At 53.0% G+C, this 18,204-nt stretch overlaps 1 protein-coding gene across 12 annotated transcripts in view; it reads left to right on the top strand.

Annotated features, from left to right (window-relative positions):
- The window catches only part of INPP5A (inositol polyphosphate-5-phosphatase A), a 185,927-nt gene that overhangs the window by 111,776 nt on the left and 55,947 nt on the right, over positions 1-18,204 (top strand). For 10 of the 12 annotated variants that reach the window (XR_004626325.1, XM_034663480.1, XM_034663474.1 and 7 more), the window contains exons 5-6: positions 3,921-3,984; positions 13,948-14,051. Coding sequence is in view for 11 of the 12 variants with exons in the window: in XM_034663480.1 (XP_034519371.1) it covers positions 3,921-3,984; positions 13,948-14,051 (168 nt within the window). In the remaining variant the exon portion in view is untranslated. The remainder of the gene's footprint in view (positions 1-3,920; positions 3,985-13,947; positions 14,052-18,204) is intronic. The other 2 variants (XM_034663476.1, XM_034663478.1) reach the window with 1 other exon arrangement.

The raw sequence follows: 18,204 nt of genomic DNA on the forward strand, positions 1-18,204 counted from the left end.
CACGCTCGCAGATGGCAGAGGGTCTCCTCGAGGACTCAGGACAAGGCCTCAGTGCTGTGCTCCTGGCAAGTCGGCAAATGTCTGGTCTCTGGGTTTGCAGCCTTTTCTGTGTATTCACACAACCGTCACTGAGCGAACCGCTCTGCCCCGGAGAGGAGCCTGAAACCCTGGTGCACCCCTGCTTGCGTCCACTCTGCCTGCCTGGCTTCCAGGGGATAAGCCAGCCATGTTTGTCTCCACGGCTCCTCGTGCACTGACCCCCGGAGAGGTTTAGAAGGTCCCCAGGGATGCCCATGCTTCGGGAAGTGATCCCATCAGGGAGGCCTGTGAAACGGCACCGTGCTTGCAATTGAGCAGGGTGTCCTCTCTCTGCCCTTGGATTCCTGGGCCGAAGGAGACTGCTGGCCGCCTGGGACCGGGCCCCTGGCAGGGCCTCGCACGGGGCAGAGCCCGGACCCCCGCTTCTCGAGAAGGGCGGCTGCTGTGCAGCCTTGGTCAGTGGGCTCGACTGTGGTTCTGAACACAGGTGCCTTCATGGAATCAGCCACATGCACGAGAACCGGAGTGTCTGTGCCCCTTGACCTACTTGCAGTGTTTGAGGCCCAGCTTGGCAGAGGCCGCGGTTGGTGGAGGGGAGGGGAGGGCCATGTGACAGCCAGCCCTGGCGGGATGGCTTAGAATGTAGCGCGAGGACATGGGAACCCTGCCAGGAGCTGTAACTCCAAGACTGCTGAAATCTTCGGGGTCAGCGTGTGTGCCCCAGTTCACACAACACCCCCTGCACCCACCGCCCACACTAATGGGTGTCCTGGGCATCCTGGTGTCCTCTGGAAGGCATGCAGACAGCCACGCCTGGCACGTGGGAGCCAGCAGAGCACCCCTGAGTCTGGGGGCCACGGGGAGCGTGCAGCAGGCTGTCACCCAGATCAGAGGGTGATGTGGGCTGCCTGCACTGTGCCCCTCCATCCCCCTCCCACCACACCCACCAGGCAGCCCTTCCGTGTGGAAGCCAGCACCCCTCCAAGCCCCAGGCCAAACTGGGAGCAGGGAAGCGGCAGGGGTGGAAGATGTGCATGGGGGTTGGGAACGTTGGTCTGGGCTTCGATACCGGTCATCTGTGGCATTACTGCCCGTTTTCTGCAGAGATAATAGTTGGTGGTTATAAAGGAGAACATTCTGACCAGGAGATCCACACTGCAGTGTGTTCAGGACTAAAGGGTTGTGGGCTCGGCAGCTGTTTTCAAATGATTCTGCCACCCATGCGTGTTGTATGTGTGAACATGTGTGGGCATGCGCGCACACATCTGTACATGTGCGTGTGTGTTCACGTGCGTGTGTGTGTGGTGTACGTGTGTGTTGTGTGCATGTGTGGGTGTGCGTGCACACGTCTCTGTGTGTGCATGTACACGCGTGTGTGCCCGTGTGTGCACGCATGCTGTGTGCATGCGCGTGTGCACACACACCCAGGAAGAGGGAGTGTGTGTGGCAGGTGCTGGTAGCTGGGAATCTGGGTGAGAGGCACCCACGTCATGGTCCTGCTTGTCCAGCTTTCTGCACACCGGCCCATCCCTATCTGCCCATCCCCCCCCCGCTCTTCACGTCCTCAGCCTCCAGGACTGAAGTGCAAAATGAAAAGTAGGGGTTAGAACCCCACCAGTGGCTTCAGTTTTCCCTTCCAGTGAGGCCCTGCCTGGTATGGACTGACTGCTTTTGGTTGCAGCTGGGCATCCCTGCTCAGCTAGTTCCCATGAGCCATGCCCTGGCCTTCCCCTTTGCCTCACGTCCACACCCTCGCCTCTCAATGGTTCAGCCAAAGGCCCTGCTGGCTCCACTGTCCCATCCTTTTTTCCCTGCTTGATCTTGTCCCATGGGGTGGGAGCTCCAGGAGGACACGGCTTGTCTGTATAAGTCAGAGTTATAAAGGTATGATTTACAGACAGTAAAATTCACCCCTTCTAGGGTAGAGGTCCGTGGATTTTGACAAATGTATGGTTTTGTAACCACCACTGCGATCTAGTTGTAGGGCGTTTTTATTGCCTGAAAGTCTCCCCAGCTCCCTTGTTGGGGTGGCCAGGTTCAGCAAAAGAATAAAATATATATACGTATATATAGACAAATACATATCTGTATCTGTATGGACACGAATACACGCTCAAACAGTGTGTATGTGCACGTGTTTGCGTGTACGTGTGTGTGCGCGCACACATACATACATATACACACGTGCATGCACGTACACATGGGTATTCATATGTGTATCTATGTGAGTAAACACGTACACACAGACACGTACACATGCACGTGCACTCAGAGGTATATACATACAGGTGTGCGCACACGTACACACATATACACACGTGCATGCACGTGCACATGGGTATTCATACGTGTATCTACGTGAGTATACACAGACATGTACACATGCACGTGCATGCAGAGGTATATACATACAGGCGTGCGCACACGTACACACATATACACACGTGCATGCACGTGCACATGGGTATTCATATGTGTATCTACGTGAGTATACACGTACACACAGACACGTACACATGCATGTGCATGCAGAGGTATATACATACAGGCGTGCGCACACGTACACACATATACACACGTGCATGCACGTGCACATGGGTATTCATACATGTATCTACGTGAGTACACGTACACACAGACACGTACATGTGCATGTGCACGCAGAGGTATATACATACAGATGCGCGCACACGTACACACAGATATACACACGTGCATGCACGTGCACATGGGTATTCATGCGTGTATCTGTGTGTATACACGTACACACAGACACGTACACATGCATGTGCATGCAGAGGTATATACATACAGGCGTGCGCACACGTACACACATATACACACGTGCATGCACGTGCACATGGGTATTCATACATGTATCTACGTGAGTACACGTACACACAGACACGTACATGTGCATGTGCACGCAGAGGTATATACATACAGATGCGCGCACACGTACACACAGATATACACACGTGCATGCACGTGCACATGGGTATTCATGCGTGTATCTATGTGTGTATACACGTACACACAGACACGTACACATGCATGTGCATGCAGAGGTATATACATACAGGCGTGTGCACACGTACACACAGATATACACATGCATGCACGTGCACATGGGTATTCATGCGTGTATCTACGTGAATATACATGTACACGGAGATATACACACGTGCACACATGGACACACGTGTATTGCATGCCCATGTATACATACACACAGGTATACATGTCTGCGCACGTTTGCACACACACACTACATCTACTCACACAGGAACACACATACCCATTGTATGTGTGTACACAGGCACATAGAAAACACCGAGTTGAATTTCAGATAAACAGCTGGTAGCTTTCGTATCAGGGGTCCCGTGCAGCCCTTCTTTGGTGGTATCCCACCCCCAGCCTGGCCTCTGCAGTTTTGCCTTTCCCTGAGTGTGGAGAGCAGGACTGGACCCCCTTGCCCAGAACAGTCAGCCCACGGATGGGGCCGGGCCGGGCAGCTCTGCGGGGAGCGGTGTTGCAGCCCCACGTGGAGAAGGAGGACGAGGTGGGCAGAGAGGGCCGGGGTGGGGTGCCGCTGCTGGGAGCCCCGGGTGGGCGGGTGCGGCGTGCGGCGAGGACGGGGCCGGGGTCTGAGCCCTTCGCGCTGGACCCCGGTGGTCACAGCGAGGTGAGACCGCGCTGGAGTGTGCCCCCCTGTCAGGGGAAGGGCCTTATCTGTGGTGGTAAGTGTGGCTGACGTCTGGTCCCAGTGACCGTGGTTCAGCCCTGATGAGTCACAAGAGCTTTCGTTCATCGCTGACTGACGCTGCTCTCCAGCCGCCCCCAGGCGGGCCTCTCATTCGGCCTCTCTTTTTGCTTTGCAGGCATTAGGAAGCTTCTATTTCCTTCATGAATCCTTAAAAAACATCTACCAGTTTGACTTTAAAGGTAAGACTCTCCTGGGATTCCCTGGCTGGGCTCACCCTGCCCCACCCGGCGTCCCTGTGTGAGGGTCGCAGCCGTGAACCAGGGGCCTCCTGGGCACACCTGGAGCTCCGGCTGCTCTGGGTTCCAGGCGGCGTTCCCGCTGTGACCCCACCCCATACCCTCCTGCTCCCAGGGCAGGGCCGGCCGCTGATCCGGGCTCTCCTACAGCACGGTCTTGGGGACAAGGGGACGGTCTCGTGTCATACCAAACGGGAGAAAATGAAGGGCCGCACGGAGGGTGGTGTCTTTGACTAGAGCCGGTGTTAGCGGCCGAGGTGAAACGCCCCGCGCTGTGGGGCCGGCACGTGTGCTGTGTCGAGGAGGGTCGTGCCAAGCTCCTGGAGACACGGCCTTTGTCTCTGTGTCTCTGCACACGGGAGCCCGACGACACAGCCCCCCGCAGCCCCCGCGTCCGCCGGCTCTCTTCACGCCACACGCGAGTCCTCTGACGGCGTGTCGGCTGCCGAGCCAGACCACATCAATTTGAGGTGTCACTGACGTTGTAATAACTGTGGAGAGCAACTAATTATGTCACTTTGTTCAGATTCATTATCTTTGCTCACTTAGGAGACAGATCGCCTCTTCTGAAATGCAGAAGCACAGTCTTCCCTAAATTGCTTGAGTAGTGATTTCATCGATGTTAGAAGCAGGATTCCAGCCAGCAGGATGATTATTCACTAGCCCTGTTGCCTGAGGGTTCTTTACACAGTTTAAACACAAGCACGTGGCTTTTCCGCCAAGGAACTTGCTGGGAGTAGCCTCGCAAACCTGGCGAGAGACAGGCCAGAGGCCATCGTCCCTGCGATGTTAATGGGCACGGGACACCCATGGGTTGTGTTCTCCAGCAGCAAGGCTGTGGGCGAGGGGCAGGGGAGGTGCTCGGACAGCGCGCTCCAGGTGGAGCCCGACAGAACGGGGTCACGTTTCCGACGAGTTGTCTTCGAGCTTAGGCACGTAGCCGGACTCCTGAACTTGTCCTTTGCTTTGAGTCGCCAGTTCCATGCACATTTGATCATAACGTACCCAGCTGGCCTGTGGTTTCTTTGAAACTGTACGTTAGATGAACACTGGGCTCCAGCAAACCTTCTGAGGGGCCCCCACGTTGTCAGTGATGGCAGCGGAGACGGTGGTGGCGACTGTGCCCTGAGCGCGTCTGTGGTGTTGCTTTTTGGGGCGCACCAGGCGCCGACATGGCCTCACTGCTGCCCTGCAGTGCGGGGGCAGGGCTCGGGCATGGCGGGTCTTGGGAGCGGGAACTCCGGCCCCTGCTCTTCAAAGGCTCACGCTTACGCTTTGAATTAAGTTACAGCAGAAGCAGTCTCAAATCTGTGAAAAGTTTGAATAAACTTTTTAAGAAGAAACAGCCTGAATTTAGTACTTAGTTAGAAATTTGATGACTCCCAGAAGGTGTGGATGAAAAGGGTGCAAGGGACGTTCGTGTCTAGTCCGACACCTAAAGAGCATGGGTGGGGCTGTGCAGAGGGAGCGGGGCAAGTCTCAGATCCCGCACAGAAGCGAGGCCACGGGGCTGGTGCGGCTCCCACACTGGAGGGACAGGCAGACGGATCCTGAGAGCCACGGCCTCTGGGAGCTGGCGCTGGAGGGAGCAGCGGGGGGAGGGGTGTGGAAAGCTGAGGCTTTAGAGAGAAGTGTGCCCCCAAGGCTGTCCCCCTCCCTCTGGTGAGCTTTGGCTGCAGGAGCCCCACCATATTGTCCTGGTGAAGATTGGAGAAAAACTCCCTCATGCTTCTGGCAGAGGGAGAGGGAAGGAGCTGTTTTGAAGTGTGTCCAGAGTCCTTTGTTCTTCTTGAAAGGCCTGTCCTTGAGGACAGCTGTGTCACCAGAGCTGCCCAACAGGCTTGGGGGAGGCAGGTGGGCAGCTTCAGCCTCTGCTGGCCTTGCTGTTGTACTTGAGGGGGGCCGTGGTGCTGAGAACACATGAGAAGGTTGCAGCCTGGACTCATGCTGGCTGAAGGACCAAGGCAGGGCCACCGGGCTGTAGAACAGCGTTACTCCCCCCAGCCCCAGCGCCCATCATCACAGCAGGTGTCATGGCGGAGAGTCTGCCAAGCTCAGCCTCTGTTGAAGAAGGAGTCTCACGGGAGCACAAAGACAACAGAGGAGACAAGAATAGGACATGGGAGGATATGTTATCCTCTGAGCCCCGACAGGAAACACAGCCCAGCTCCTCACCAGATAAACACAGAGCCTCATAGGAAAGTCCTATCTACTCAGTTCCTTTTTCCAATTATTCATGTTTTGCTTTCAACCAAAAGTTATAAGCCAAGCTGAAAGAAGATACAGTGTGAAGAGAGCAGGTACACCTTGGAGCCAGACTGGGATGTGGCCTCGATTTGGAGCCATCAGATAAGGAATTTTAGGTAACTGTGATTAATATCCTGAAGGCACTAATGGGAAAAATGGACAGCATGCAAGAACAGATGTGTAACAAGAGTCAAGACAGAAACTCTTATGAATCAAAAGGAAAAGCTTAAAATAAAGAACACTGTAACAGAACTGCACCAGGCCGTTGACAGGCTCATCAGCCTGGACATGGCTGAAGACAGAGCCTGTGGGGCCAGAAGGGTGTCATTGAAAAGTTTCCAAACTGAAAAATAAAGAGAAAAAAACAAGACACAAAGCACAACAAGATGTCCAAGCACTGTGGGCCACGTGCAGAAGGCGAGGAGGATGCACGAATTGACAGCAGCAGGGAAAGGAAGAGAGAAAGGAACAAGAAATATTTGAAGTTATGGCCCAGAATTTTGCAGAATTAATCATGGACACCAAGCCGTAGGTCCAGAAAGCTCCTAGATGACCGAGCGGACAAGTGCCAGTAACCTGCACCTAAGCATATCCTGTGCCAGCTGCAGAAAGCCTGAGATGAAGAGAAGACCTTGAAGGAAGCAGGGATGGGGGTTGGGGGGTGACCTAGAAAAGGCACAAGGATGAGAAGACATTGAGCTTCTCTTCAGAAACCATGGAAGCAAAGAGAGTGGTGTGAAATATGTCTCTTGGTAGAAGAAAAAACCTAGAATTCTGTATCCAGCAAAGTTATCCTTCAAAAGTTAAAGAGAAATACTTTCTCAGACAAACAGAAGTTGAGGGATTTGTTGCCAGTAGACCTGTCTTGCAAAAAAATGTTAAAAGTTATTTGACAAAAGGAAACAATATAGGTCAGACGCTTAGATCTACATTAAGAAAGAAAGAGCATAAGAGAAGGAGTCAATGACGGTAAAATAGTTCATTTCTTGTTATTCTTCATCTGACAGATAACTTCGTTCAGAGTGTGAATAACAACAGCCTGGCGGGTGACTGTAGCTTGTGGACGATGAGACGAATAGCAGCCGTGCTGGGAGGGACGGGAGGGAGGGGCAGGGAACCTGCACTTCCTGTGGGGGAACACGGTGCGACGTGAACGTGGACTTGCTGCGCTGGCAACTGTAAACTATGGCCAACTAGGGCAGCCACTGACAGTTTTTAAAGTTGACATGCTAATACAGTTGACATGCTAATAACAGAGGAGAGAGAATGGAATCATATAAAATGCTCAGTTAAGCCGGAGACGTCTACAGAAAGAGAGGGGAAGACACAGGAAACAGAGGCGACGGATGGAGAAGGTGCTGGTACGGAGCATCGTACTGCAGCTCTATCACTTTAGATGTCGGTGGAACAAATACAGCAGTTACAAGACGGAAGCTGTCGGAGCGCTTCAAAAACAAGACCCAACTCTGTGTTGTCTGCTAGAAACCCACCTAAAATACACAGGCACATCAAGACTAAAGGTACAGGGAGGGAGAGAGAGAGACCATGCTGACACGAGTCAAAAGAACACCAGAGTAGCAACGATAATTTCAGACACAGCAGACTTGAGAGCAAGGAGAGTTACCGGTCATAAAGAAGGCTATTTATTACATAACGATAAAGGGGTCAGTTCTCTAAGAAGACATTAACAGGGCTTAACGTGTATGCACCAAACAACAGAGCACCACAACACACAAGGGAAACACTGATAGAACTTCCAGGTGAAATGGATCAATCCACTTGTCACAGGTGGAGACTTCAGTGCCCTCTATCAGAGATGGACAGATCCAGTAGGCAGAGAACTGGTCAGGACATAGTTCAACTCAACAGCACCATCAATCATCGGGCTCTAATTGACATTTATAGAACATTCTCTCCACCAAGAGCAGAACACCCATTCTTCTCAAGTTCCCATGGAACTTTTACCATGGTTGACCCCATTCTGGGCCGAAAAATACTCCTCAACAAATTTAAAAGAACAGACATCACAGAAAGTATACTCCTGGACCACAGTGGAATTTAACTAGAAATCAGTAACAGAAAGATAGCTAGAAAATCCCAAAATACTTGTGTCAGAAGTTCAGAAATAACAGAAGTAAAACCAGTGAGTCGCTGAAGTAAGAATTAGTAAAAGCTTGTGTACACACCAACAAGGCCGTTTGCAAACCCAGGCATTCAAACCAAAACATGCAATGAGGCTCTGGGGTACGTTGTTTTAAAACAACTCATGGGGTGTGGAGGCAGTGACTTCATTCTTCGTTGTGATTGGTTATGATATTAGAATTCTCTTAAATGTTGGGAATTGGTTAGTGGTTACCTCATATCAACCTTGGGAAACAGTTTAAGTGTTCCTCATGATTTTTAGAGGCATAAGCAAGGAATGACCCAGTTTAAGTTAGTCTTGCAAAATAAGCTAATTTCAGCTTTGTTTGTATGACTAAACTGGCTTTGTCTGCTCTGGGAACTTTAAAGGCTGATCTCTGTTTGTTTTTTACTTTAACACGGGTGTGAAACAACACACTTCTAAGCAACACATGAGTCAAAGAATAAGTCTCGAGAAATTTTAAAAATATTTTGAACTAAATGAAAATGAAATGCAGCTTATCAAAATTTGTGGCATATAGTGAAAGCAGGGCATTTGTAGCATCAAATGTATGTATTAGAAAAGAGGTAAGATTTAAAATCCACAATCTAAGCTTCTGCCTTAGGAAGCTAGAGGAAGAGCAAAAAAATCCAAATCATAAGAAAAGAAATGATAAAAATTAGAGCATAAATCAATGAAATTGAAAACAGGAACTCAATAGAGAAAATTAACAAAACCCAAAGCTGATTCTTTGAAAAGATCAATAAAATTGATATACCTCTAGTCAGGCTAACCAAGAAAAAAAGAAAACACAAATTACTAATAGAGATGAGAGAGGGGTCATCACTACTGACGCTATGGACATTAAAGGGATAATAAAGGTATATTGTGAACAGGTCTGTGCCATAAATTTAATGATTTAGATGAGCGAATTCCTTGAAAAATACAATTGACCAAAACTCATATGTGGAGGACTAGATAATCTGAATAGGCCTTTATCTATTAAGGATATTGAATCAATAATTAATAAACTTCTTAAAAGAAAGCACCAGGCCTGATGGTTTCACTGTGAATTCTACCAAACTTTAAAGGAAGAAATTATACCAGTTCTCTATAATCTCTTCCAGAAAATAGAAGCAGAAAGAAAACATTCTGGCTCGTTCTGTGAGACCATCATTACCTAATACCAAAACCAAATAAAGACATTACAGAAAAAGAAAACTATAGGCCAGTATCTCTCATGAACATAAAATACAAAAATCTTCAACATAACATCAGCAACTTGAATTCAGCCGTGTGTGAGAAGAATTACACACCATGACAAACTGAGATTTATTCCAGGTATGCAAGACTGGTTCTACATTTGAAAATCGATTAACGTAATACATCGTATCAACAAGCTAAAGAAGAAAACCGCATGATCATGTCAACGGATGCACAACAGGTATTTGGCTAAGCCTGACACCTGTTCATAGTAAGTCTCAGCAAGCTAGGACTAGAGAACTGCTTCAGCTTAGTAAAGAACAGCCGGAGAACCCTGCATCTCACGTCACACGTCACAGCGAGAGACTAGACGCTTTTGCTCTCACCATTTCCCTTCAACATTGCATCAGAAATCTTGGCTGTGCACTAAGACAAGAAGAGGAAATCAAGGGCTTATTGATGGGGGGGTGGTGGCAAGGAATAAAACTGTCTTAGTTCTCAGATGACATGATTTTGTAGAACATCTGAAAGAATCCTCAACAACAAAAACTGGTACAAATATGCCAGGTTGCAGGATACAAGGTTAATATACAAAAGTCAGTGGCTTTTCTATACCAACAACAAATAGGTAGAATTTGAAATTAAAAACAAAATACCATTTATGTTAGCACACACACAAAAGAAATACTTAGAAATAAATCTAACAAAATATGTACAAGATGAATATGAGGAGAACTATAAAACTCTGCTGAAAAGAAATAAAAGACGATCGAAGTAAGTAGAGCAGTATCCCATGTTCATGGACAGGAAAACTCAGTATTGTCAACATACTGGTTCTTCCCAGCTTGATCCATTAATTCAGTGCAATCTTAATCGAAATTCTGGCAAGTTACTTTGTAGACATCAACAAATTGATTCCGAAGTTTACATGGAGAGACAAAACACCCAGAATAGTCAACCTGATATCGGAAGAGAAGAACAATGTTGTAGGACTGACACTACCCGACTTCAAGATTCACTGTAAAAGCTACAGTAATTAAGACAATATTGTTGTGTTGGTGAGAAAAATAGACAAAAAGATCAACGGAACAGAGTAGAGCCCAGAAATAGACCCCCATAAATACAGTCGACTGATGTTTGACAAAGGAGCAAAGGCAACACAATGGAGCAAAAATGGTCTCTTTTAGAGATGATGCTGGAACAACTGGATGTCCATCGCAAAATAATCTGGAGCCAGACCTCACACCTTCACAAAAGTTAATTTAAAAGCGAATCATAGACCTCAGTATAAAATATGAAAGTAAAATGCCTGGAAGGTAACACAGAAACTGTAGGTGACTTTGGGTTTGGTGATGACTTTTTAAATACAACATGGCTGTCCATGAGGAAGATTGATGTGCTGGACTTCATTAAAGTTAAAAGTCTCTGCACAAGACACTATTAAGGGAATGAAAAGACAAGCCACGGACTGGGGGAAAACATTGGCAAGAGACACATCTGATTATCCAAAATATGCAAAGAACTCTTAAAACTCAATAATAAGAAAGCAATCCAATTAACAAATGAGCCAAAAATTTCAGCAGACATCTCACTCAAGAAAATGTACAGATGGCAAAACCGTGAAAAAAGGCTCCATATCATGTGTAAGGAGACACCACTACGCACCTGCTGGAACGGCCGCCATCCGGAGCGCAGACGGTACCAGAGGCCAGGAGGGCGTGGAGCTGCAGGAGCTCCCACCCACGGCTGCTGGGGGTGCAACGTGGTGCGGCCACTGTGGAGGGCGTGGCAGTTTCTTACAGACTAAACATAGGCTTACTGCACAGTCCAGCAATGATGCTGCTTGGCGTGTTACCTGCAGGACTTGAAAACTTAGGTCCTTGCAAAAACCTACAGAAATATTTATAATATCTTTATCTGTAATTACCAAAAACTGGAAGGGACCAGAATGTGTCCTTTCTAGGTGAATGGATAAGCAAACTGTGGTCCATCCACACAGTGGATACTACAGAGCAGTAAAGTGACAGGAGCCGTCAAGCCACAGAAAGGCGCGGAAGAACCTTATCAGACCCGTACTTCTGCGTGGAGGAAGCTAGTGGAAAAGGCTCCCTGCAGCGTGTTGGTGACAAGAGGACATTTACGGGAAGGTGGGAGACAGAGGGTATAAATGGTCCGTGTTGCAGAGGCTGGGGAGGGCGGGGTGAGTGGGTGAAGCCTCGTGGACATGGCGCAGTTGTCCGAGCCCCGGGAACGCACAGCACACACAGGGAGCCCTGAGCTCCGGTACGGACTTCAGTGACTGACAGTGTGCCGTAGGCGCTAATGCGACGTGTCAGCGGCAGGACAGACTGGGGGAGGGCGGGGTACTTTCCATTCAAGTGTTCTTCTTCCTGAAATTGCTCTAAAAATAAAGTCTATTCTTTAACAAAGCGCGAAGGCCTCCTTTCGCTCTCGCTCCCCAGTCTCCTCTTCTTGAGGTGATGAGGGTTTTCATCTGAAGCGGAAGTGCCCCCCCCGCGCGAAGGTCTCTTCCCCCCTTCTCCGCTGATGCACAGACCGCAGACCGCGTGGCTCCTTGAGGACCGTGAGTGTCCGTCCTGGGGGCGTCCACCCCCTGCATTCCTGGACGGGTGCCCCCGGCAGCCTGGTGCATGACTCAGGCTTGGCTACGGGTGCTGACCGCTGGAGGAGAGCCCAGGAGAGCCCAGGCTGAGCTGGGCCTGTGCTGGGGACCCGGTGGCGAGGAGGGGGCTAGAGAAGGCCCAGGGTGGGAAGGGAGGAGGTGAGGCAGATCAGGGAGCCCGCACTGCAGGCTGGGACCGCGGAGAGAGACCCGTCACCTTGCAGGTGGGATGCACAGGCCACCCTCCCCCAGGAGTGGTTAGCTCCTCCGCGGAGCCCTCCTGTGTTGGGGCAGGTGGCCCGCAGCCTTCTCACACGGCCGTTCGCGCTGCCCCCTCCCCGGTGTGGTGGCGGTGCACGGGCTGGCGTTTGATAAATGTTGTCCGTCCACGGACATGGATGGGCGGCTCCAGGAAGTGGCTCCCGTGATGGACACACTTCTGCACCGTTCCCAGTGGCAGTGGGTGTCGGGAATGGGATCACGGCCAGGTGGTGGTCACTTGTTCATTGACACACGCTGTGCCCACCTGCCTCCTGCCACCAGCCTCCTGGCTAATGGGGTTTGTTCTCCGTCCCCCCACGGGCCTCTGGAGGCCATGGTGGTTGGTGAGGGGACACCAGGGGACCAGCTTCAGAACCACATGCACCAGTCAGCTCAGTGATCGCCCCTGTGTTTGGGAACAAGACCAGAGGGACAGTGGGCACAGGGAGCGTGCAGCTCTGCATTTGGGGGATGGCTCCATGTCAGTGTCTGTCCTGAGTCCCTCAGTCCCCAAGCGTCTCCTCCCGTCTCCTGCTGGTGGGGTGGGTTATCAGAGTCCTTACCTGCCAGTGTTTTGCTTTGACCTGGGGTTCACTCTCCCCCCAAACCCGCAGTGGCCAGAGCTTTGTCCCAAGACACTGCACACATATCTCATTCCTGCTGTCTGCCCCCATCAGTGGGTCTGTGGGGCCCGTGGCACTCCAGGAGCTGCAGGTGTGAGCTGCTGTGGGACAGGGAGCATGACCCCCCCCCCCACAGAAACAGATAGCAGATTTCATCCCTTGTGCCCTGGCGGTCCCTTAACTGCCAGGAGCTTCACCTGGTGCCAGGTGTTCCCGGCCCAGGAGCAGGCCCCCAGCCATCTGGGCCTGATGCTGCCCGAGCTTCCTGCGTGGCATCTTGTGGGGGCTTCTCGTGAGACCCCACCATGGGTGTGGGGTGACCCGTTGGTGGAAAGAAGGGCCTGGGCCTGGGTGTGAAAGGACTAGACCAAGCCCTGTCTGTGGGGGCGTCAGCCCAGGCGCGGGGTCCGGGGAGCAGCCCACCCGTATTCGCTGCGTCTCAGCCTCCCAGAAAAACTGCTTTTCCTGGACATGAGTGATGTCGGCTGCATGTAAGGAGGAAATCGATGTTATTAAGTAAATTCGTATTAAGGTATGAGTGAATATTCTGCAGCCGTCCTAAATATATTCACAGTTTTAACAGAGGGTGCCAATTAGCCCTTGTAAGTCTGCAGGCTGGAAGCTCTTAGGGGATAATGAAGTGGAGCGTCAGGCTCCAGGTTGTGGAGTGGGAATTTATGAGCCACCGTTGTCCCCCGGAGCAGCGGGTCCTCCCCGTGCCGGGGGACTGCCACGCTTCCACCCGGGGCCCCCACGCTCCCCGCGGGCTGCACTGGTTTGGGGGACGCAGCCGTGAGGTCATTCACGTCACCCTTCTGCTTTTCCAGCCAAGAAGTATAAAAAAGTCACCGGCAAAGAGATCTACTCGGACACACTGGAGAGCACGCCCATGCTGGAAAAGGAGAAGTTTCCACAGGACTACTTTCCCGAGGTGCGTCCCGGCCGCCGGCCACCCTGGCACACCGACCGAGTGCACGCCTCAGGAGTGAGGACACGTAGGAGCTGAAGGCCTCGTGTTTCAGGGGAGGGGGTCCTGTCCTGGCTGCCAACGTGCACCGGTAGCAGTCTTTCTGGGGCGTTCTCAGGCCCACGGGGGTCCATCTGGGTGCTCTTCGATAGGGGCTGAGAACCTGCGGTGTCTGTCATTACACGAATCACCACATTTTCTAACCATCATTTCCAGGCAAAGGAACCTTCCCCACAAGAGGTAGGAAAATAATCATCAGTTCATCGTGGGGCCTGGAGAGGCCAGGGGCCTCCCAGCAAATGCCAGACGGGAGCAGATCGATCTGGCCAGTGATGCTGCCATGCGCAGGCCACTGGGGCACGCGGGGGTGTCTTCCCTGGGAAGGCTGGGTGGGCCCTCTGCCTGTCTCCCAGGTAGAGCCTTGAGGGTGCAGCCAGCCGGAGGCACGGCCGGGAACCGGAGCCGAGGGCGCCCCTCCCCGTGTCCTGGGGGTGCCTGTACCGCAGAGCTCAGAGCTCGTGGACAGCACAACCTGTTGCTCAGACGTAGTTCACCAGGACATGCTGAGGGATTTCCACCGGTTTTGGTGCCTTTTTGTGTGGTTTGATTATTTGCATGCAGTCATCACGCTGCGCAGATAGTCTTAGATTCAGGTGTTCTCAGTAAACCGACCGCCAGCACATGGGGTCTGCTAACCCTGTATGATTCACGCGTTGACCCAGAGCTGCTCGCCGTGCCCTTCCGTCATCTGTGAAGTCACGGTGGAGTGTGTGTCTGTGAGTGAAGCGTCAGGATGGGGTGCGCACAGGCCCGCGTGGTCCACCTCCCCGCCACAGTGGAGGTCGGCGCAGCACAGGAAGGATGGCCCTACCGGGTCCCTCCTGCGCGAGGACTGCCCACCGTCCGCGGAGACGCCCACCTGCACTTGGATCTGATTTCAGCAAGGCCACACTGCATTAACTTGTTTATGACCCAGGCCCAGAGGGAGGGAATTGTGGCCGCCACCATGAAGGATGGGCACAGCTTTCTCATCCCTTGTCCCTGAGCCAAGGACGCAGTGTCAGGTGGCCGGCCTCTGCCCTGGCTGCCCAGCCCCCACTGTCCCCCGCTCCCCTTGATGTTGCAGTGTGGCCAGAAGGCTCTGGAAGCAGCTGGGTGAACCCTGGCAAGCTTCCCTGAACATCCATCCAGGGCTGCTGTTCCTTGGAGATGCCGAGGGCCACAGAGTCGGCTTCAGAGCCGAGCGAGGCCACTGAAAGTGACCATGGGCCCTAGTGGAGACGGTGGGCTGAAGAGAGCGGGAGGCCATCCACAGCAGGGAGAGAGCAGGCTCTAACAGGTGTTCGGACAGGTTTGGGGGCAGGGATCCCAGCGTCTTCTCCACAGGGGCGTCCCAAGGCACCCAGTGGCTGGGAAGCCCCCGGGCTGCTCTTAGCTGCCTCTCCTGCTCTGTTTTGTCAGCCTGAGTGATTGTGCCAGAGACCCGGGGTCACCTGGCTCCTCCGTTCTCAGCCCAGAGCACATCCCAGCCCAGGAGGGCACTCACCTGCGTCTGGCGGCCGGCTGGGGTGTGCCCCGGAGGGGTGGACACAAGGGGCCGTGCACCTGGGAGAGGCAGGACTGTGGGGGGCCAGCAGGGGTGGTGACATGAGGACAGGCTGGGGGCATGTCCGAGGCCACCTCCAGCAGTGCCGTCTGTTGGCTGCATCCGGCCGCCCGAAGGCTGTGAACCGGCACTTGCTGAGGACTGAATGACCACCCACGCGGAAGAGTCGAGCAGAGCCTCTGTGTGTGCAGGGGGAGCCCGCAGGCGCCTGGGCGCGGCTTCTCCAGGCCGCGCTCCATGCAGCGGGGGCTTGCTGTCTGCTGCACGGGTGACCCTCATCCCGAGGGCCGGACATGCACCGATCGCTCCCTGTGTGATGGACACCTTGTGTGCGGTGCTCACCCCCCGGGTCCCTCTTCCTGCCATCAGTGGGCCCGCTCATCCTCACCCTCGGAGCCCAGGTCCCTGGAGGCCCCCGGAGTCAGTCAGCCGTAATCTGTGATGCTCCCAGAGAAGGGGCCTCCGTGGCAGGTGCCACGTCCCTCCAGGCGCCAGAAGAAGGAGAGAGCAAGGCAGTGCCCCACAGAGGATGCCCCACGGAGGAGTCAGACGCCTGCTGAGCCCCCCGCCCCCAAAGCTCTGTCTGTCCCAGCAGGATGGCAGGCCTCCTTCTGAGGGGCTCCTTGTTCCCCAGCCCTCAGGCTGTCTTCTGGGCCCGGCGTCTGCAAAGACTGGCTCCCCTAGACCACAGCACACGTGCGGCCCTGTGGCCTGGCCCCGGATCCCGACTCTTCCCTCCGCTGGCCCAGGCCATGTGGGTGAGGAGACTTGGGGTTGGCGCGGGGGTGGGTCAGATAAAGTCTGGGCCTTTAGCTATGGTGTCCCACGTCCTGCACACCCCCAGAGGGCAGATGCTCCCGGGGCCTCAGTGTCTGTGGCCGGTGCGCTGTCCCGTGAGGTGCTGGTGGCTCCGTGGGGGGCGCTGACAGCCAACGGCCGGTTCTCTCCCGTGGGAGAAGTGTGGGGGGTCCAGGGTGACCACAGTCCCATCCACAGGCAAGAGAAAGGGTTTCTGCAGGGAAAGGTAGGGTGTCACTGGGCAAACCCCAGTCTCTCTACTGGAGACCACTGTGTTGCTGGGACTCAGGTGACCCCCAGAGCAGCGGCCCCAGCCTTCCTGGGGTCGCCGTCCTCTCTCACGTTGATGTGATATTGCCGCGTTAGAAATCGTGTCTGGTCCGCGTGTCTGTTGACATGTGGTTGTGGCAGAAGCGAGTGTGGCTTAATGAACAGAAGGAAAACTTACTTAGCAATACTGACGCTTCTAGTGTCCCATCAGTAATGTGTTTTTCAGGTGTGCAGCGGTCTGTCCACTGAAGCCGTGGCCAGGCAGGGCCCGGGGATGCCACGCGGGCAGGGCTATGGGGCACGTGCCCGCCCGGCGCCAGACCTGCTCTCGTGCCTCTGAGCCGGTCCTTTAGCTTTATTTGAACACAGTTTGGGGGAGGGAATTAGTCTAAGCCTGATTTCTCTTCTTTTATTACCGTCACTGAAGGATCATCTAAATGTAATTACCATGATGAGGCATAATGCAATTCCAAATAATTACAGCCCACTGCATAGAAAACTAACAGAACTTTCTCTCCTGATTTATGGGTGCTTTTGGCTCGGCATGAATTTCACATGCTGCCTCTGGGAGCACCACTCCAGATAATGGGAGACCATTTTTAAAAAGCAGATTTGTGTAGTCGATCAGGACCAAGGCATTTTTTTCCTCTTGCCCGTAGTGAGAAATTGGTTGTTACCATAGATCACAGGGACTGCTCCAAGCTCTTATGAAAGATGGATTAATTTCACTAATGCTCCAAAGCGGGCCTTTCACGGGCAAGGCTGCGTGCTGATAACCTCCCCGCAGCCTCCCTTTTCTCCGTGCTGATTTATGCCGTCCTTTAGTGGATGAACCGTCTTGCATTCACCATCCATCTGCTGGCTAAAGGAATCCTATTAACAGGGGGTTTGAGCAGGGACTTAATATTGCAAGGTGAGCGATGTGGCACAGCCCCCCCCGCCCGGCGTGATGTGGTTTCATTCTGTGGTGACAGCCTCTCTGCAAGCAGGGTGGGCAGCCGGCCACCGCTGCCCGTATGCGGTCACCCCCTAGGAAGTTTCGGAAGGTGCCTGGTGACCAGAAAGTTTCATGGATGTAACGTGGATGGAATGAAACAGATCAGTCGACATTTGAGGGAACCCCAGGCTGTGACGGAGACATCGGCTCCCCTCTCCTTCCCTCCTGGGTGCAGGACAGCTGTGGGTGCATGTCATGTGCGTGCATGTGCGTTTCTGCTAGGATGTATGCAGGGAAGCCTCACCGGGCAGCCGCTTGCCTTTCTGGTGATTGGGCTGTGTTCCTGGCCCCGCCCTGCCCAGCGTGGCCCAGGTGAGCATCCCTGTTCAGGACTCAGCCACAGTAGGAAATGGATGGTCTGGGCAAGTGGCTTAGGGACATTCCAGTGTGGTTCTTTCTGCGAGGAGCTGGTGGTCTCAGCCAGGTGACCGTGCTCAGCCCTGGCT

The sequence above is a fragment of the Ailuropoda melanoleuca genome, chromosome 6, assembly GCF_002007445.2.
Source record: "Ailuropoda melanoleuca isolate Jingjing chromosome 6, ASM200744v2, whole genome shotgun sequence".
Taxonomy (NCBI): Eukaryota; Metazoa; Chordata; class Mammalia; order Carnivora; family Ursidae; genus Ailuropoda; species Ailuropoda melanoleuca.